Genomic DNA, 22,403 nt, shown 5'->3' with positions numbered 1-22,403 from the left:
ATAACAATCTCTTATGATCTTTTTTAAGGTGTTCATGGTTGTAACATCTCAAATTAAATCTCAAGTGTTAGTCGCTCAGCATAACACTTTGTGACTGTACCCTGCCAGGCTCCCCTGTCCATGGAATTCTCCAGGCAAGAATACTGGACTGTGTTGCTATTCCTTTCTCCAGGGGATCTTCCCAATCCAGGGATCAAACCCAGGTCTCCTGCATTGCAGACAGATTATGGTCAAGAGTTAACTACTGTCCTGACTTCTGACTTTTAATACTTTGATTAATTCCAGCTCTTTGATTTTTAGAGTTATATGAATGGAAATACATATTTCTTACCCATTTGTATCTGGCTTCTTTCACTCAGTATTGTTTTTTTGGTATCATTTATGTTGTCTATAGTTGTTCACTAACATCCATTGTAGTTTTCTACTAAATAAATATACTTCAATTTGTCTGTTCTACTCTTGATGGACATTTGGGTTTCCAGTTGGGATTATTATAAACTATATTGCTACAGACATCTTGTGTATGCCTCTTTATTTACATTTGTATAAATTTTTTGAGAGGAAGTATACACCTAGAAGTGAAATTTCTTAGAGTATGTTTATCTTTAGCTTTAGTAGATACTCATCAAACAAATTTTACAAGTGTATGAATTTGTACACCCACCAGCAGTTTATGAACATTCAGTTTTTCTACATCCTCACCAATATTTGTTATTTTCTTTCTCATTTGAGCTGTTCTGGTGAGTGTGTAAGGGAAACACATTGTGGTTTTAAATTGCACTGCCTTGATTCCTATTTAAGATGAGTACTGTTCCATATAATTAATAGTAATTTATATATAGATTTTTCTTGGTAAAATGTTCATTTTTCTATTGGGGTTATGAGTCTTTATTCTTAATGATTTGTAACAATTCTTCATAAATGTTGCATGTGAGACCTCTATTGGGTATAGGTATTGAATTTCACTCTGATTGTCTTTTGATTCCCTTCATGGTGTCTCTCAAAGAACAAAAAGCTTTAATTTTAATGTAGTTAGTTTCATTTATTCTTTTCTCTCTTTTTGATTCCCACTTTCTGCTTGCTGTTTAAGAAATCTTTTCTTATCCAAGGTACTGAAGATTTCCTCCTATATTTTCTTTTAGGAGCTTTATGGGTATGGCTCTCCTTATTTGGATCTGCAATCTATCTCATTTATTTTTGTGCTATAATGTGAGATAAAGGGCAAGGTATTTCAGGTATTCCATTTATCATATACCTGTATTGAAAAGATTATTTCCCCCTATTTACTATACTATTACTTTAATCATAATTTAGTGTCCAAATATGTATGGGTCTATTTCTGGACAGTCTATTCTGTTCATTTGTTTATTTGTCTATTCATGTGCTACTATAGAGTGAGTAATTATGTTCCCTCAAAATTCATGTCTTGAAACTTACTCCCTAATGTGATGGTATTTGGAAGAAAGGCCTTTGGAAAGTGAGTAAGTCATTTGGTAGAACCATAATGGGATGAGAATCCTTATTAAAGAGGCCCCAGAGAACTTCCCTCCCCTTCCAGTGAAAGATGAGACAGGGCTTCCCTTGTGGCTCAGAGGGTAAAGAATCTACCTACAGTGCAGGAGACCTGGGTTCTGTCCCTGGGTCAGGAAGATCCCCTGGAGAAGGGAATGGCTATGCACTCCAGTGTTCTTGCCTGGAGAATCCCGTGGATAGAGGAGCCTCGTGGGCTATAGTCCATGGGGTCTCAAAGATTTGGACACGATTGAGTGACTAAACACACACACATATAAACCAGGAAGTGGGCCTCACCATATACCAAATCTACCAATGTCTTGATCTTGGATTTCCCAACCTCCAGAACTGTGAGAAATAAATTTCTGGTGTTTATAAGTCACCCATGAAATTCATGCAGCCATGAAATTAAAAGACGCTTACTCCTTGGAAGAAAAGTTATGACCAACCTAGACAGCATATTAAAAACCAGAGACATTACTCTGCCAACAAAGATCTGTCTAGTCAAGGCTATGGTTTGTCCAGTAGTCACATATGGATGTGAGAGTTGGACTATAAAGAAAGCTGAGAGCCGAAGAATTGATGCTTTTGAACTGTGGTGTTGGAGAAGACTCTTGAGAGTCCCTTGGACTTCAAGGAGATCCATCCAGTCCATCCTAAAGGAAATCAGTCCTCAATATTCATTGGAAGGACTGATGTTGAAGTTGAAATTCCAATACTTTGGTCACCTGATGTGAAGAACTGACTCATTTGAAAAGACCCTGATGCTGGGAAAGATTGAAGGCAGGAGGAGAAAGGGACAACAGAGGATGAGATGGTTGGATGGCATCACTGACTCAATGGACATGAGTTTGCGTAAACTCCGGGAGTTGGCAATGGACAGGGAGGCCTGGCGTGCTTCAGTCCATGGGGTCACAAAGAGACACGACTGACTGAGCGACTGAACTGAACTGAACTGTTAAGTCACCCAGTCTATAATCTTGTTGTGGCAGCCTGACAAGACTAAGACATATGCTATACCCCAGTATCTTAATGACTATAGTTTTTAATAGGAAAATATAGGCAGTATGTCTTCTAGTATCTTTCCTATCAATTGGTTGTGATTTGGCTATTATATACATTTTACATATCCATATAAATTATAAAATTACCTTGTTAATTCTTCAAAAGATCCTGCTAGGATTTTAATTTGCATTATAATAAATCTATGAATCAATTAGGGGAGAGCTTCTTCCATCATAACAATAGTCAGTGTTCCAAACCATACACATGGTCTGTCTCTGCATTTATTTTTATATTCTCTATGCAAAATTTTCCCAGAACCTAGCTGACCCTCAAAAACATAGACTCTCATACTCCCTCTCCTTCCCTGCTTATGTCCTCAATCAACTATGATCTCTCATACTTTTCCCTTTTATCTCATGTGATTCTCAACTAAAAATAATTAGCTTACTCCTCAGAGATTATCTTTCATTCAGATCCAAAATTCTCTGCAGTATCAGATGAGCTATATAGTTTGTGCTTTCTAAGAAAACAGGGCAAAGATTCTTCTCAAGTTACATATTATTTTACCTGTGTTATTAGGAGACAATACCTCCAACCACAGTAATGTATGGAATATGATGACCTTCCACATAAGGATAACACAACTAGCTAACAATAAATAATAGCTAATAATAAATAGAAAATGATACTGGCAGATGTATCTTGACTGTAAGCATATTTGTAAACATATTTCCAAATAGAATAAATCACAGATATATGTTTTAATTAATGAATAGTAATTTGGTACCAATATATGAATATATTATTATAGGAAGTTTCAGGTAAGGTTATAATATATTCTAATGCCATCTAATACTCACATATAATTTTTCAAAATTTGTTCCCAGAGCCTAGATCTCTTTAACCAGACCTTACAATGATGAGAGCTCAAACTTTACTTCCAGTTGCCTCTGTTGGCCTGCAGTGTGTGTATCCCACATTGTATGCATGTTGGTGGGAAACTGAACTGACACATCTCAATCACTCAGTCAATTCACAGCTCTGTTCTTTTTAAAACTGTAGTTTCCAGCTCCTGACAACTGCAGCACTAAAGAAACAGCTTCTCACTCTTTGGCTAGAATAACTAATTACCGTGTAGCACTGTGGGAACAAAGTTATTAGCTAATACTCAGCTCTAGATGCTGCAATTCAGTTACTGGCCCACAGTCTTTAGAAGCACAACCTTGGTAATTAGCAGCAAACTTTCATCTTATCTCAGCACAGCATGTGAGCAGTTACCTGTGGAGGAAGCAGAATCAAAACAAAAGTAAAAGCAGCACATGTATGTATCCTAGCTCTGTAATTGTTACTGAGGGTCATAGAAGACTCAGCAGAGCCAGGGTTTGATGAAAAGAATATTGACACTTGGAAAATGAGGCAAGGGTGCAATTTTCTAGCAAGAAGTTAGGTTAGGAATAATTTAAAGAGAGTAAAGTAGATTGTCTGTCTTATTTCATATATCTGAAGACAGTTAGAGCTGAAAAGAACTAAATCCAGCCTTGTCATAAGTGAAGTGAAAGCTGGCAGTCATGTCCGACTCTGTGACACCATGGATGACACAGTCCATGCGATTCTCCAGGTCAGAATACTGGAGTGGGTAGCCTTTCCCTTCTCCAGGGGATCTTCCCAGCCCAGGGATCGAACCCAGTTTTCCCACATTACAGGCAAATTCTTTACAAGCTGAGCCATCAGGGAAGCCCAATAGATAAGTGTTTAACTAAAGAAACTAAAGTCCCAAAAGATTATGGGACTTGCACACAAGGTCACATAGCTCATTAAATCCCTGGCTAGGACTAGAACTCCATTCTCCAAATTACCCATCATTGTTCTTTCCACTGGATCCTCTAAACATCAAGTCACTTGCAAAAGGTGTTTTTAAGTTGGAAGGGTGCCCTTATCACCAGTTCTGTTTCTACTAGCCTTTTACCAGAATGTAACATATTGAAAGTATTGTACAAGTTATTCAAATGGAATAGAGATGTTCCAAAGAGGCAGGGCAAAATTACTTGCACATTTAACAAAATTACTTGCACATTTATGGAAAGTTCAATAATCCAAGTAGTGAATGAAAGAGGAGTGATTTCTACACAAGAACTTGGTTATTTTGCAATCAACAAATACTTACAGACACCATTTTGAATTCAGCTGGGTCAACATATGCTATATTTATACCACTCATTAGATTCAACATAAGCAATTAATGTCTGTTTGACAGAGAATAGCTAAATCAGCCTGATAAAATAGAGATTTATTTACCTGTATAAATAGATATTTAAGTACATCTGATGTTTAGAAAGACTGAGTGGCTTGGTCAACTTTATACAGGTAGTCAGAGATAGTATCCAAACCCTTGTCTCCTGACTCTTAGAGACATCTTTTAAAAAAAACTGATCACCATTTTAATCTACAAACAAGAGAGTGGACTTAGTTCTGAATCTAACTGAATGGTTGGCTATTCATCGAAGTACCCATTCACTTGATTCCTCTTGAGTTTCAGCTATCAAATTCCACAAAATAAAGAAATATCCAAGAATTATTTTATGTAAGTTTGATTCCAAATGTAAAAGACTGAAACAGTAAGATATCATCTAGACTAGATATACATTGCTAAATCTTTCTAGAAGATAATACTCCAGTAGAGATAATTATTTACCTATCAATCTATATTTCCCAGCAGCAAAGAAATTGTGTATGATAGTAACTAAAAGCTGCAACATTCTTTTTTTTTTAATAAATTTATTTATTTTAGTTGGGGGCTAATTACTTTACAATATTGTAGTAGTTTTTGCCATACATTAACATGAATCAGCCATGGGTTTACATGTGTTCCCCATCCTGAACCCCCCTCCCACCTCCCTCCCCATCCCATCCCTCTGGGTCATCCCATTGCCCCAGTCCTGAGCATTTGTCTCATGCATCGAACCTGGAATGGTGTTCTGTTTCACATATGATAATATACATGTTTCAATGCTATTCTCCCAGAACGTCCCACCCTCACCTTCTCCCTCAGAGTCCATAAGACTGTTCTTTGCATCTGTGTCTCTTATTCTGTCTCGCATATAGGGTTATCGTTACCATCTTTCAAATTCCATATATATGCATTAGTATACTGTATTGGTGTTTTTCTTTCTGGCTTACTTCACTCTGTATGATGGGCTCCAGTTTCATCCATCTCAATAGAACTGATTCAAATGTATTCTTTTTAATGCAACATTCTTTTAACATCAAAGGCAAAAATTAACACATATTTAAATATACTAGAGTTGGTTTTTCAGAAAAAAACATAGAAATTTTCTTTCATTAAGAAAATATTTTTTAAGGTATTGTAACTACCTTACCTCAATAATGGTTCTCCCTGAGTCACAGCAATTACCTTACAAGGCAAATGCTAAAGCCACATATTAGATGTGTTCCTGGGGACAAAGAAATAGTATCAAATGAGATCTAGTAGAGTAATATAGCTGAAAGTACATTGTAAACTATAAAACAAAATTATACATAGCATTAAGAGTGTCAGCATGGAATAGTGACAGGAACACTGGAGTTGGCAGTAGAAAATAGATTTCAGTCCCAGCTTGGCCATTTGCTAGCTAAATGAATTCAGGCAAGTCATGTAACTTCTCTGACCTTCATCTGTCAAATAGGGATAATAATAATTGCCCTGCCTGACTTGTAGAGTTTGGAGAAGGGGGATGAGGCAACATATGCTAAAGTGTGTTATAAAATGTATCACATTTAACAAATGTTAAGCAGTGTTACTTTCTACTTGCATGCTGAAGAGTCCTATTACATATTCATATGTCTGTACCTCCTTCTGTGTGTTAAACTTTCAGCCCAGTCATGACTTTGGTGTATGCTATTACTAAAGTGATTTAACCTCATTTATCATTTAATTTCCTTCTCCCTAGGCCTTTGATCCTTTAGATCCTTTGCATCTCTCCTAAATTTAGATCAGACATTCTTAAATCAGAGAAATATAGTTTTTGAGTCCAACAGAACAAGGTTGGACACCTAGTTTTGCCTCTCGTGAGTTGTGTAGACTTGGGGAAGATTTTAAAATCTCTCTAAGCCTCAGTGTTTTAGTCTATAAAATTGATTATTGTTAAATTTAGATGAGAAAATAATCCATGGGAAATACTTAGTACAATTCCCTCAATCTGGTATTTTTATTGCAGCAATTCCAAGATGAAGACATGTGGACACAATTGCTACTGTGACCAGAATAACTGGTTTTTATGTTATCAAACACATGTGGTCTAATGGTCCATTTATGGATTTAAACCAATACTAGTGGCTTTATTCTTACATTGCATAGCAAGTAACATGTAATGGTGATTTTTTTTTAATCAATTGTGTCCCTTTGAACTTGGATGTGCTAAAAATTCTATAAGAACTTAAAAGTAAAATAACTTTATTCTTCTGAATCTTCTTCTAGATGTGTAAATGCTTACAAATAGTTGCAGTTGAAAATTGTAATTCTTTAATAAGAATCCTTGTTTTAATAGTATATGTATGTTGTGTTCAGATTCTGGGAAAATAAATTTTCTCTAATTTTTTTTTTAGCACTGCCTTAACAATTATTTCCTTTTTATGACTTGTTTCCCAAAGTTAATTTCATTTTTCTTTTTATCTATATATCAAGTATGTAAATGACAATTTTCTGCTCAGTACGCTTGAAACTGTGATGTTGAATTGAAATTTGAATCTCCCATATATCTGTTGCCAGTAAAACTATGTGTTTGCTTAATTATTACCCCTCCATTGTTCTTGTCTTATGTAATTTATTTTCCTTCTTGGTTAATGATCAGTGTTTTAGTTTGTCTTAATCAGTAGTTATGGAAATAGTCTTAATTTCATGTCTATTTATTGATGAATTTATATTTTTTTGGTGCAAGAGGACTTTGTTGAATTGAAGATAATTTTTTAAAAAGTTTATGATTCTATTTTTAGATATTATTTGAATTCTTAATTGTTGGAAAAAACATAACATAAAAATTTACCAGCTTTATTTAAACCATACAGTCCACTGTGTTAAACATATTCTCATATTTGTGTCACTGGAAATAAATTGCAATACTGTTGGGTATCAGCTTAAGTTGATACCAAGAGTGAGACTCTGCCACCATTAATTCTAAAATATGAGGCAGTAACTTAACAGGAGTAGAAATAAGTAAGGAAATTGATACTTGAGACATGAAAAGATGGAGACCAATATTTTCCAGTGACAAAACGTGGTATAGTGGCCACCTGTGATTGTGTTCCAATGCACTAGTTCTTTTGGAAAAGTTTGTAAAGCAGAATACTAGTAGTCAGTGGGGGTTGTGACTGGTTACATTTAGCAAGGCATGAGAAGAAAGAGGTGATCACAGGCAAGAGCTGGCTGGCCTGTAAGCAGATATAGAAAGGATTTAGAACATGAAAATGTAAAAATAAGATGGAAAAGTTATTGTACAAAAATGACTTTTTGGTACAAAAAAAGTCTATTTAGACAGTTTCATGGCTTTCCTGGTGGCTCAACTGATAAGGAATCTGCCTGTAATGTGGGAGACCTGGGTTCGATAACTGGGTTGGAAGATCCCCTGGAGAAAGGAATGGCCACCCACTCCAGTATCCTGGCCCGGAGAATTCCACAGACTGTACAGTCAGTCCATGGGGTTGCAAAGAGTCAAACACAACTGAGTGACTTTCACAAGGCACAGGTCAGAAAATAGAGATGTGACATCCCATCAAACCTGATGCTTTCAATGTAGTTTCCATCATGGAGAAAGAGACAGAGGCAGAGACCAAGAGTAACAGAGAGACATGGTGCCAAGAAAGTAAAGGAGTAAACCAGACTTGAGAACTTTATCTAGGAAATAACTTTTTGTGAGGTTGCAGGACTATGGAATCAACTGTAAACAGATCAGAAGCTAATATTTTTAGGATAATTATATGGCCAAAGAAACCATAAGCTTGATCTTAAAAAATCATTTTTTTTTTTTTTTTTATGTGAGCTCAAAACCAAACCTCAGGCCCCTAATCTGCAGGCAGGAAGAAGCTGAGGAAGGTTTATAGTCCTGAAATAGGATAAATTTTCCAACCTCAATAACAGGTTGAACTGTAGAGGAAAATGGACAAAAATGAGCATCCAAAGAAATGGAATCATGAACCACAGAGAGCAGTGGATGGTAGAGCTTATCCCACATAGCAGACTGAGAAACTAATATAGGACTTTACCCCACTGCCAGGGCAGAGGGCCCTCACGGTGCCTGCCTGGCAGATCTCATCATTGCTGTGGACCAGTGACGGCTGAGCCTCTGAGCCATGATCCCCTACAGCTTTTAATGGGAGTCTTAAGTCAGTTATACTGCTTGTGTTCCACTTTGATACATTATGCACATGTTTATATATGCATGTGTGTATATATGTGTGCATCTGTGTGTGTGTGTGTCTAGGAGGACAGATAGCTTGTCTTTCTAGTTTATAGGATACCATATCATGTTGTACCATCTCAGAAAATGGTACTGCTCTTTATACTTTTGCGTAGCCTAAAGAGAGACTTTAAATTTTTTTTTTTTTATTTTCTAAGATTGTTTATTCAGTACATCTGCAAGCTCCATTAGTCTTACTGGCAAAATAAATAAATAATTTGACCACTTGTCACTACCTCCATTTCTATCTCTCTTGTCTTAGTCAAACATGATGTCTCAGCAGTTACTCAAAAAGCTTCCTAATTGGTACCTTCCTCCTGTCCTTCTGACCATATAATTTATTTTCCCTACAACAGCCTGAGCTATCCTTACAGGCGGAAGTGAGACCCTCTGCTCCAAAGTCTCCCATGGCGTCTCCTCACATTTAAAAACTGAAGTCCATGGCCTCCTCTCCAATATCCTCAGCAGTAATTCTCCCCATGGTTACTAAATGCCACCTGCTCTGTCTTCCTTCCTGTTCATCAAACATGCAGATGCTCTCAGCTCAGGCTCCCCCTGTCCCCATGGCCATCTGCATGGCCAGCTTCTTCATTCCATGACTGTCTTTGCTCCAATATCATTTCCCAATAGAGGTCCAACCACTTTTCCTTCTCTAGGTCCTTATACTCTTTGTTTTTCTTTGTAGCCCACATCACCTGACATTCTGTGGAATAGTTAAAAGGTTTTCTTTGTTTACTGATATATACATAACTCTTAAACAGGGCTTGAAACATGGTAAGTGTTTAACAAATACAGTGTGAATGGTAATCTTATTTGCTTCTGTATCCCACCATTCATGTGTCACGAAATAAATGCCCTGAGGATGTAGAATAGGACAGAACCAGTTCTACCTGGGGGCAGTAAGTGAAAGTCTTCCAGCATGGTGGCTTCCTGGATGCCCAGCCTTAAGACTTTGCTCTCAGGAGAAGAGCCCTGGTCTTGGTTGAATACTCTGTTGCTGCTATCTTGAAATTCTTCATCATTTTGAACAAGGAGACCTGCTTTTTTTTTTTTAGTGATATAATTCATGCACCAGACAATTCACCATTTTAAAGGATACAGTTCAGTGATTTTTAGTATGTTCACAAAATTGTGTAACCATCACCACCATTTAATTCCAGAATATTTTCATTACCCCAAAAAGAAATCTCACACTTGCTAGTATTCATTCCCCATTTCTTATATCCCCTAAACTTTGGAAAACATTACTTCCTGACTAAATTTGCCTATTCTAAACATTTTATATAAGTGAAATCATACAATGCATGACACTTTGTATCAGGCTTCTTGCACTTAGGGTAATATTTTCAAGGTGCACATGGATCAGTACTTTGTTTCCTTTTATGGCTAGGTAATGTTTTTTGTATGAGTATACCACATTTTGTTTGCTGATTCATTCATTATTAGATATTTGGGTTGTTTCTACTTTTTGGCTATCATAAATAATGCCACTATGAACATTCATGTTCAAGTTTTTGCATCACTACATTTTTATTTTTCTTGGATATATGCCTACTAGTGGAATTGCTGGGTTGTATGGCTACTCTATGTTAACTTTTTGAGAAACTGACAAGCTGTTTTCCACAGAGACAATTTTGTATTTGCAGCAGCAGTGTGTGGAGGTTCCAGTTACTCTACATCCTCCCAGCACTTGGTATTTTCTGCTATTAATAATACTTGTTATCTTTTTATGATAGCCATCCTCTTGCATTTCCCTAACGACTAATGATGCTGAGCACCTTTTCATGCGCCAATTAATAATTTGTATATCATCTTTGGGTCAATATCTTTTCTAATTCTTTGACTATTTTTATATATTTTTATTGAAGTACAGTTGATTCACAATGTTGTATTAGTTTCAAGTGTAAAGCAAAGTGACTCACATTACTATTTATCCCTCCCCCTTACTGTTTCTCCTCTGGTAAGCATAAATTTGTGTCCTATTTCTATTGGCCTATTTCTCTTTTGTATATAAGTTCATTTGTAAAAGCTTTTTGAGATTTCATATATGTGTTATTATATTTGTCTTTCTCTCTGAATTACTTAGCATGATAATCTCTAGGTCCATCCATATTGCTGCAAATGGTATTATTTCATTCTTTTTTATGATTAAGTTTTGAATTTTAGTGAAGTCCAAATTATTTATTTAATATTTTTGGTAGCTTGAGATTTAGGTGTCTAAGAAAGCTTTGCATAATTCGAGGTCACTAAAATTTATGCCTTGAGTTCTTTCTAGGAATTTTATAGTTTTAGCTCTTACATTTAAGTCTTTGATACATTTTTGAGTTGAATTTTCTATATGGTATGAGACTGGCATCTGTATCTATATCTATATCTATCTATAAACATATATATTTTTTGGTGTGAACATGCAGTTGCTCTAGCTCCATTTGTTGAAAAGGTTAATCTTTCCTAATTGAATCCTCTTAGCATTCTTGTCAAAAAGCCATTGACCATAAATGCACAGGTTTATTTTTAGACTCTTAGTTCTATTCCATTGATGTATATGTCTGTCCTTATGCCAGTACCACATTGTCTTGATTACTAAAGCTTTGGAATAAGTTTTTAAACTTGGAAGTACAAATCCTCCAACTACATTCTTATATTTTGATATTTTTAAATATTCTGGGTCCCTCACATTCCACCTATATTTTAGGGTCACTTTGTCAGTTCCTGAAAAGTAAAGTTTTTATTTTAATTCCTAATTAATTTAGGAATTAAATCAACAGATGAATTTGGGGGATATTGTCATGCTAACAATATTTAGTCTTTCAATTCATAAACATGACTATCTATTGATTTGGGTCTTTGATTTATTTGAACAATGTTTTATAGTTTTTGTGTATAAGTCCTGTGTTTCTTTTGTTAAAATTTTTCCTAAGTATTCTATTTTCTTTGATGTTGTCTTCTGACATTATTTTCTTAGTTTTATTTTTAGATCATTCATTACTAGTATACAAATACAGCTAACTTTTTATCGATTTTGTATCCTACATTCTTGCTGAAGTCCTTTATTAGCTCTATTAGTTTTTGTGTGTGTGTGTTTGTGTATGTGTGCATGCATGCACAATTGTATGTGGATTCCTTAGGATTTTCTGTGTACCTAATCATGTCTTCTCCAAATAGAGATGATTTTAATTCTTTTTCATTCTGGATGTCTTTTATTTCATTTTCTTGACAATTTCCCTGACTATTAGCTTCAGCACAGTGATGAATAGGAGTGGCAAATGGTACGTGCTTGTCTCTTTCCTGAACTCTTGAAAGAGCTTTCAGTATTTTACCATTAAGTACGTTATTAGAGGCCCTGAATTTTTATGTTGTATTTGGCCTTATATGTTGTTCGCTGGGGAGAAGGAAATGGCAACCCACTCCAGTATTCTTGCCTGGAGAATCCTGTGGACAGAGGAGCCTGGAGGGCTGCTGTCCATAGGGTCGCACAGAGTCAGACATGACCGGAGCGACTTAGCATGCATGCATGCATTGGAGAAGGAAATGGCAACCCACTCCAGTATTCTTGCCTGGAGAATCCCAGGGACAGAGGAGCCTGGTGGGCTGCCATCTCTGGGGTCGCACAGAATCAGACACGACTGAAGTGACTTAGCAGCTTCCCTGGTGGCTCAGATGGTAAAGAATCTGCCTGTAATGCAGGAGACCAGAGTTTAATCGCTGGGTTGATCCCCTGGAGGAGGACATGGAAACCCACTCCAGTATTGTTGCCTGGAGAATCCCCATGGACAGAGGAACCTGGTGGGCTACAGTCCATGGGGTCACAGAGTCAGACATGACCGAGCAACTAAAAAAAAAAAAAAAATAGCGCACTGTTTAGCTGGTCCTGCCTTATAAAGAAGAGCAGAGTGAGCTGAGGATTAAAGGATAAGTAGGAGCTCCCTAGCAGGTGAGGAGGAGGGGAGAGAACACTATGTGCAGTGTTAGATTCTAGATCTCAAATTGACTCAGTGGCTGGTGTGTGAAGGTCAAATGAGAGTGAAGGAAAACAGAAGTTGGAAAGGAAGGTTGACTAAACCACTGTAGGCTTGCTGACTGCATTAAAGAGCTTTAATTTTACTCTGTGATTTTTGTGTGTGGGACGCTATCATATTTGATATATAATAGAAAAGAATGGAATAAAGGGAAATAAAGGTAGAAACTGAGACAGGGAAGACAAATCATGGATTATTGCAATATTTGATACTGAATCTAAACTTTGCCAGCTTTACCTTGGACTAGCTATATTCTTGGTTTTGAAGACTTTGGCTTCCTTCTTTTATATTTTTTAATGAAAATAAAAACCTTAGTAATAGAAATGTGCAATTATATCAGTTAAGTCTAGAATGTCCTGCATTTGCATCTTATTAACCACACCTATTTGCATTAGGCATTTCCTAGTACATTAATAAAATCAAGCAATTTTCTTTTTCTCTCATTTCCTTCCTTTTTCCTTTCTACTCACCTCCCTTCCTTCCTTTTTCTTTGTATTAATCACTAAATTAATTAATTCCTCGAAGCTCATTTAGAACCTAAGGGGCTAAACTACATCTATAACACATTCCTTGCCCTGGAAGAGCCTATGAACGGCTGAATGAAGCAAGGCAGCCATATTTCAAATCAGAGTATGGTGTATCGTTGTTCTTCAGTCACACAGAGCTGCCACAGCTCTGTCACTGTGGCCTTTGTTAAAAAAAGTTTATAGTGTCTGATATATACAAAATAGTGATTGATAAGTACTTCTTTGTTGTATTAGTTCAGATTGGAATGGTTGAAAAGACTAGAGTTAGAATTAGTGACTAAGTTTATAGAAACAGTAAAAGGAATAAAGCACCATACCAACTAGGTCCTTAAGGAGAGTCAGATAATCTGGAGCTGGTGTTTGATTGTATAAATAGCTATAAATTCCTAGTCAATTCTGTAGATTCACAGATCTGGGAAGTGATGAGCCATTTCAGAGAGTATACCTCTATCCTCCAAATTACATAATACTAAATCCGTGTCATTAAATAAATGATTCTAACCCTTTTTTTCCCCCTTGCCTTTATTGGATTTCAAAGTTCAGTACACATTCAAATTATTCAATTTTGATATCCCTTTTATTATCAAATGTCCTACTTTTGAAATGGAAAGCTTAGTTGGCCATGTTCCCTGTCAAGTTTAAGAAGCTTTTATCATTTAAATAAATTAAACCTTCAAGCATGGGCTCCACAGAACATAATGAAGCAAGGAGAAGAAAAGCTTAAATGAAATAAACCCCTTTACTCATAGAAACAGTACAGGCTATTGTGCATTCTACCAATAAATGTGTGACTCTAATCATAGTCTGATTTGTGATTTTTCTTTTCTAATTTTGTCCTAATTTTTTTAGTGTTTATTAGCAATTTGACTTGCCATTCAGCAAAAGATAGACACAAGATATATCAAGTGCAAGAGGTTGTAGGTTATTAACACTAAAGAAAAAAGCAAATATTGCATTTTTAAAAGCTGATTTATTTTAATCCAAGTTGTTTCTTTACATGATTTAATTCTTGTATAAATTGATCTCCTATGAACTTCACTCAGATCCTTTAATTATTTTTTAAATAATGTTTTGCGGGATTTTGTTTTTTAATCTTTGTTTTCTAAGGAAAAATTATCATAATTTCCATGTTTTCATTTGGCAGAATTAATGTATATAGCTTATGTATTGAATTATTGAATTAATAGGAAATTTTTTACTTTCTGTATGACACATTGCCAATGTAAGAATCAATTAGATAAAGAAAACTCTTATTGTTTGAAGATTCCTACAATGCCAAAAAGTAGCCTGCAGATTATTTTAATCTAAAATAAAAACACACTGTTTTGAAGGTTTAGCTAACTAAAAATTATCAATCTTTCTCTTCCTTATGAATTTAAACCATTTTATTCTACATGATTAAAACGTTAAAGGTAAGAAGCACTTCTTTAGAAGGAAAGATTCAGCATGGACTCATATAATTTATATGAGAAAGTTCATGCTTGTAATGGTAATGTAGAATAATTTCCATCCTATTTTTATGATGAAATATCTTCTTCATAATAAAAACTTGTTGTTATTCAAAGTTGGGGTTTAGAGTCATAAAATTATCTTCAAACTATGAGCACTTATTACATTTAATGTTACTACATTTAATGTTTTAGAAATAATGGTGACTCTATTTTCTTATTTGTTATATAACACATTTTTTATAAGTCATAGCAAAGTCTATCAGGCTTTGCACGTAAGACATAGGCCAACTGCTTGTGACACCTCTGTAATTTTTTTTTTTAATTTCAGGGTCTATATCCTCTTACCTTGCATTAGGAAAGTTTCGCTTTGTCATCAGCTAGAAAATACATTCTTAATGGATGTTATTCTGTTCTTACAGTTCAAGGATTCTTACTCAAGTTCTTTAAAGATTGATTTGTGGATCAAAAATTTGAACTTAATTCTACTCAGCAAGTGTTTGTCAACTCTTTCAACAAGCACAGAACTTCAATTGTTTATTCATTTCACCACTTTGAGGGATGGTTCATCATGACAAATGCTCTGTGAAGGGTTACCTGTTGGGTGTTAAACTGCTGTATCACTCCCTACTTCATCCACTCACCTGTCTGGGTTTTCACAGGTACAGGAGGTGGTGTCAAAGTTATCCTGAAGAACTGCATTGGACTGTAATGGTTAACTGTTTGGAATCTGACTCCATGGATTTGTATCCTGGCCATTTACTAGCTGTGTGACCTACTGCAGACCATTTAAACTTTTTGTGCTTCAGTCTGCTTTTCTGTAACATGAGAATAATAGGACCTATCTCATAGAGGAGTAATGGCAGTTAAATGAGATAATATGCTTGTAGAAGTGACCTCTTTTTTTAGAAGTATTTTTATAAGTATTTTTTAATAAGTCATAATTTCTGTTCTACAGTCAAAATAAATAAATTTAGTCTCATTCAGTAAACTCCATTCAATTTAAGAGTTTTTTTATTTTTTAAAGTGACCTCTGACTTACAAGTCTATTTATGCTAAATAGTTGATTAAATCCAGGTATGAATTCTTCGGATTCTGTTTTTCTTATACAAAACCTCATTCTTTCTTTTTCTCATTTCCTTTTACATCTTCTTGGCGACAAAATATGCCAACACAGTTCTATCTCATTTGTCCCTTGATGCAGAGTGACAGCCTGGCCCTGTCACAGAACTCCCCTTGTACTCAGTAGTGTGGCATTAGGAGTCTTTGTTCTCCACTTAATGATAGCAGTGTCAAAGGTCTTTGTTGGTTTTTGGTTGATGGGGAGGGCCTGGCTGGTAAGGGAAACTGGAGAAAGAAGGCTTTTTTTTTTTAACTGATGTTTTACTTGGGCATATCACATCCTCAAATCACAAAGCATCCGCAATTTGGTAAGCACACAATAATTATAAGGAATTATTAGCCACTGTATTGAAAATTTAAAGCATAAAGGTATGGCCTAAGATGCCCACAAATTCTCAGTCTCCAGGAACCCCAAATCTTTCATCTGTGAACCTCACATGGCAGTATAAATTTATCCCATTTAGATAAATAATGTATGATCTTTTAGTGTGTCCTAAATATTGCATGGATGTCTTGTATTTTATCTGACATCCCTGTGCGCCAAGCACTTGCCCTCCTCCACTGTTCATTTGACATAGATGCATTTCCCCAACCCCCAAATGTGAAGGGTAATCTCAGTTACCACCCCTCACCAAGGATATGTCTTCCCAAGGCTAAGTAACTGCATTTAAAAACAAACAAGGCTGGAGTCCAGTGGGAAGAAGGATGTGACCCACCATTTACATTAGTCCCTTCATGTCACTTCATAGAATCAAAGTAACTGCATTTACAATGAAAGGGAATGATCCAGGAATAGAGTATCTTCATTTCCATGTTTGGATTTGTCTGGTCTCAAAAAGTGTTAATATCTTGAAGTTTAGCACAAGCCTTGTTTACCTAGGAAGCCTGAGAAACATGTCAAACCTTTGAAAGACTTCTTATTAAACTGCTGGAGCTTTGATGTCAGACTAAAGAGATTAGAATTACATTTTTCAAAAAGATCCATTTAATGTACTAGTAGAGAAGGGAAAATATGCTGGTCTTTATAGACAGTTACCAAATTTAGAGAGTATTTATTTTAAAGTATAAATTATTACTTCTTGATAAGCTATATTTAGTGCATCAATATCAATTTAGAGAATGTGCTTTTATAGGGAGAATTGCCTCTCCCTGACTTCTCTGTTTACAGTGATCATCACTAGCATTGGTTCTAGCATAAGATCAATGACTATATGGAGACAGAGGTGATGAAAATGGTTTCAAACAGAAAGTGTTTTATGAGAGTTCAAGGGAGATAATCAATGTATTCTGAGAGTCTATTACATGAGAGAGACTATATACTTCACATGTATTTCTAATCCAACCAACATCTTAATAAGAGAGGGTGATGGAGGCAAGTAATTTTGCTAGCATCATAAAATTATCTGATTCTGAAAGCACATTAATATAACTCCCTTGTGAATATCCCTTATAACCCTCATCTGTAGTTATTTTGTTCTTTAGAAGACTGAGTAAAAAATCTTGCACTTTCCAAATTCACCTCTGACTCTGATAATATAAGTGGTAATAATTTCTTACATAGTCAGTCTTTTATATTTTTCTTGATGGAGTTGTAACTTCTTCACAATATTATTTTCAAAATACATTTGAAATAAAATCTATGCATACTTATTTGTGAGTGCTCATCTAATCCTGCATGTACTACGTATTTAACTTTATATTTGAATTTTTAAAATATTGGAATTTGAAGAGTCCAGCCTCCTATTCAGTGAAAGTATTACATGGACAACATTCTTATTTCTGCTCGAATATTTCAGTGGTGTGAGTTTCATGAGTTTTTGAGGCAGTGTAATCAATTAATGTGTACTAGTTTGAAATGGAGTTTGTATACTGACCTGGTATTTACCTTCCCAAAGCTTCTATATATAAATCCTTGTTCTGGCCTCAGAGCCACATAAATAAATTTAATCCCTCCTTCCACCCAACTCACGGTGCTATGTCGGTAGACTGCCTAACTTTTCAGTATTTTTATAGCTTAGAACTCTTATTATTTGACCTCTAAACAGAGGGTGACATTAAGAATGGGTTTGAATCATATTAATATGATCAAAAAGGAAAAAGAAAAACTTACAGAAAATAGTGATATATTGCAAAGAGATAAATATGTTTTCTTGCACATGCATGTATACATATATGCATATACATATATACTAACATATTAATAGATGTTTATATTTACGTATTTGTATATTTTCTGTGAAATGGGAACGTGAACAAGAAAGCAAATAGCTCTATTTAGTTGTCTCTTTACTACATTCCCCCTCTGATATGCAAGGAAGTGGGACAAAATGAGCTGAGTAAGCTTAGTCAGTGTTTCTGTGTCAGATTTCAAGTGTATTGTACCTGTTAACTGGCGCTAGACTATTTTTCCCTTCAGAAGTGGGCTTGCTTGCCCTATCTTCAAGAATTTCCTTTGGAAAACAGAATATACCTGGTATCTTGTCACACAGGTATAAAGTCATCTGTTTTTATAGTCAAGTTTTTAATCTTTCTGCCCCTCCACAGATCATTTTCCGCAAAATCAGTGATGTGAAGAAAGAAGAGGAGGAGCGCCTCAGGCAAAAGAATGAGGTCACCCTCAGCATCCCTGTGGACCATCCGGTAAGAAAGCTCTTCCAGAAATTCAAGCAGCAGAAGGAGCTGCGGAATCAGGGGTCAACGCAGAGTGACCTCGAGCGGAACCAGCTGCAGGTAGAAAGCCGCTCCTTACAGAATGGAGCCCCCATCACCGGCACCAGTGTGGTCACCGTGTCACAGATCACACCCATTCAGACATCTCTGGCCTACGTGAAAACCAGCGAGTCCCTCAAGCAAAACAACCGCGATGCCATGGAACTCAAGCCCAGTGGCGGCGCTGACCCCAAATGTCTCAAAGTCAACAGCCCCATAAGAATGAAGAATGGAAATGGGAAAGGGTGGCTGCGACTCAAGAATAATATGGGAGCCCATGAGGAGAAGAAAGAAGACTGGAATAACGTCACTAAAGCCGAGTCGATGGGGCTATTATCCGAGGACCCCAAGGGCAGTGACTCAGAGAACAGTGTCACCAAAAACCCATTAAGGAAAACGGATTCCTGTGACAGTGGGATTACAAAAAGTGACCTTCGTTTGGATAAGGCTGGGGAGGCACGAAGTCCATTAGAGCACAGCCCCATCCAGGCTGATGCCAAACACCCCTTTTATCCCATCCCTGAGCAGGCCTTACAGACCACACTGCAGGAAGTCAAACACGAACTCAAAGAGGACATTCAGCTGCTAAGCTGCAGAATGACTGCCCTGGAGAAGCAGGTGGCAGAAATCTTAAAAATACTCTCAGAGAAAAGCGCACCCCCAATCTCTTCTCCAAAATCCCAAATGCCTCTCCAAGTACCTCCTCAAATACCCTGTCAGGATATTTTTAGTGTTTCAAGGCCTGAGTCACCTGAATCTGACAAAGATGAAATCCACTTTTAATATATATATATATACGTATATATTTGTTAATATATTAAAAACAGTATATACATCTATATACATATGTGTGTATATACAGTATATACATATATATATATTTTCACTTGCTTTCAATATGATGAACACAATATGGATTTTGATGTGTAAATATTGCATGTCCAGCTGGATTCTGGCCTGCCAAAGAAGATAATTATTAAAAACATAGATATTGCTTGTATATTATGCAGTTGACTGCATGCACAATTTACATTTATTTATAATCTCTATTCTGTAATTTTAAAAAGTATGATTTTTGTTAACCAAGGCAGTGTAATAGTTGAAGAATCAGGGTCCAACCTGCCAATGTTGCCATGACAAATTTGATCTCAGGCTGAGTATACTGATCTGTCATATCCTCACTCTTCTGTTAAGTTAAAATTATAAATTAACGCCAAGGAATCATTCAACCTTTGAAACTATTAGTGCCATTTTATGATCTCATTCCATAGGATATTTTTCTGTAACATAGTGTTAGGTTATTTTCTACAACAGGCAGTGTTTGCTCCATTGAAATAACTGTTTTGTTGCCTCAGTCAGACATCAACATGGGATATGGAACTTATTACTCTGGGGTTTGTGCATGAATTGCATTTTTGCTCAACTGTACCTCTCCTTGTTTAACGTTTACTTAGATAGTAATCATTAACTCTTATGTAAGGATATCCCTACTCCCTTCATCTTGGATAACAGCCACCATCTTACAAGCTCATGTTTTTCAACCCCATAAATACTGAACTATTAATATAGTGTATATTATTATAGAAATACTGCACCACAGGGTAAAAGTGTCTTTTAACAATTCACGTTAGAGATGCTGATTTTCCAAAGGTGATGAATGTTCTAAATTTGTTTTTTTTTTAAACTTACTCAAAGATGAACTTGAAAGGTTCTTAGCAAAAAAAAAAAATTCCAAGAAAACAATATTTAATGTATACAAAATTTAACTAAAATGATATAAAATAGAAAAGAATATAAAAAGATAAGTTTTGTAGCATATTTGTGACTTAGAAAGAATGAAACACAGGTACAGAATTGTTCACGCCTGATTCTTACTGCTTGTAGAGGTACTACATGAAATGTGGTTAGAAAAAAAAAAACAAACACTAAAATGTAGATGTTAAGTTGCTCAACTCAGACAACTGCTTTTCTATATATTATTCTAGTTACAATTTTCTAAAGCTTTTTTTGCACACAGATCTACTGCTGGATTTCTGCTGAGTTGATACAATAGACTACTATGGCTCAGGCAGATCTGCTTATGAAAGGAGGGTACTAAAGACCTTATTTCAGAGTCTTTGGGGCCACAAATCCTCTTCTTAGAAAGTGCCTATTATCAACTGAAAAAAAAGTATCAAAAGATCATGTATAGCTAGACTCTAAAATGCTATGTATTGAGAATAAAATGCACATTCATTTGTAAGAACTTACAAAAGTTTATTTCTTTTGACTAAAGTTTATTTTATAAAGTTGATCAGAGAGGCATACTTTTAAATTGGTGCATGAATGACATTTAATAGTGGAAGCAGGGCAGTTAATGTTTGCACTGAGTTGAAAATATATAACAGTAATTTGTATATTATTGGACCATCTGTACATATATATTAACATACACGAGGTGATAGCAAAATCAAAAGAGATATTTTGATGTATTATACCCATTTTTTATGAGCTTTTTAAACTATCTCCCAGGATCCCCAAACAAAAACAACAGAACTAAAAGACAAGTTACGACCATCAGCCTGGAGAAGTATAAAGCAAAGTGATTTGTAAAAACAGTTGATATTTTAGAATTTCTATTAGAGCTTCTTCACATGCCCACAAGATGTGCCTCTTTAATCCAGGAGTTTCAGAACAGATGTTATGTGCCATGGATTCCATTTTCCTATTTTTGTGCCCATAACTTCCACTGCTCATCATGGAAGTTTTCAGGGTAGCATGTCTTCATGCTGTGCTACAATAACTACCTACCATAGGCACAGGACAATGAAATAATCATGGTGTAAGAAATCAACGTTGAAAGTGGGACTCCACTGCTTTCATGATGAGGATGGTACTTTTCCTTGACCTCTGATATTTATTGAATTTCAGGGTATTTTCTATTTAACCATGTCTGAGACAAGCTTGCCTAAGCTTTCAAAAGTGAGTGCTAAAAAATAATCTGAGTACAGAAATGGTTAGTTTAACTTTAGCCATGTGCTTCAGAAATAACGGTTGTTGTAAAAGTATGAGTAACTCTGAAACATCAGAGTGGTTTGTAGTTGGCAAGCCATGCCTTTGCTTATTAGCATTGCTAATATTTACTGTGTTCTAACATTGACTTCATCTAATTGACCTACAATATTGATGTTCATGTATTGGGAAAAGAAACATGGTTTAGAACTACTTTAGTACAAAGGAGGAAAGAGTATCAGTTGCTTATTTATGGTGCAGTTATCACAGTATTCTTTTCCAGCCACCCCTGTTCCTGTGTGCATGACATGATGTGGTGCTGAATACACTCTGCTGTTTTCAGCAGGAATGCATGTGTTCAGCAAACATTGTATATAGAGCAATCTTATAGGTTCCCAGATTCCACAACTCTTTCCAGTCACATTTACTCAGACTTGGGTAAAAGGTGAGCACTTACTTTAATATGTCCAATAATGATACAATCGTGTTCTGTGTTGCCTCAACCAGCACATAGACAGTAGGTTCTCTTTTGGGGGACCAGATGACTGCATGTTTTATTGTTACACTGTATAGATGCTCTTTGTGCATCCAGAATAAAAAAAATTTTTTATTACTATCTTT

General features: G+C 35.8%; 1 protein-coding gene across 1 annotated transcript in view; it reads left to right on the top strand.

Annotated features, from left to right (window-relative positions):
• KCNH5 (potassium voltage-gated channel subfamily H member 5) overlaps positions 1–19,574 on the top strand; it is a 331,907-nt gene extending 312,333 nt beyond the window's left edge. The window contains exon 11 of the mRNA XM_081509807.1: positions 18,627–19,574. Coding sequence (XP_081365933.1) covers positions 18,627–19,574 — 948 coding nt within the window. The remainder of the gene's footprint in view (positions 1–18,626) is intronic.
• Positions 19,575–22,403: the final 2,829 nt, after the last annotated feature.

This window comes from Giraffa tippelskirchi, chromosome 7, assembly GCF_054371585.1.
Source record: "Giraffa tippelskirchi isolate mGirTip1 chromosome 7, T2T-mGirTip1v1.2.pri, whole genome shotgun sequence".
Classification (NCBI taxonomy): Eukaryota; Metazoa; Chordata; class Mammalia; order Artiodactyla; family Giraffidae; genus Giraffa; species Giraffa tippelskirchi.
The sequence above is the reverse complement of the archived record's forward strand: the minus strand, read 5'-3'. Positions and strand labels throughout refer to the sequence as shown.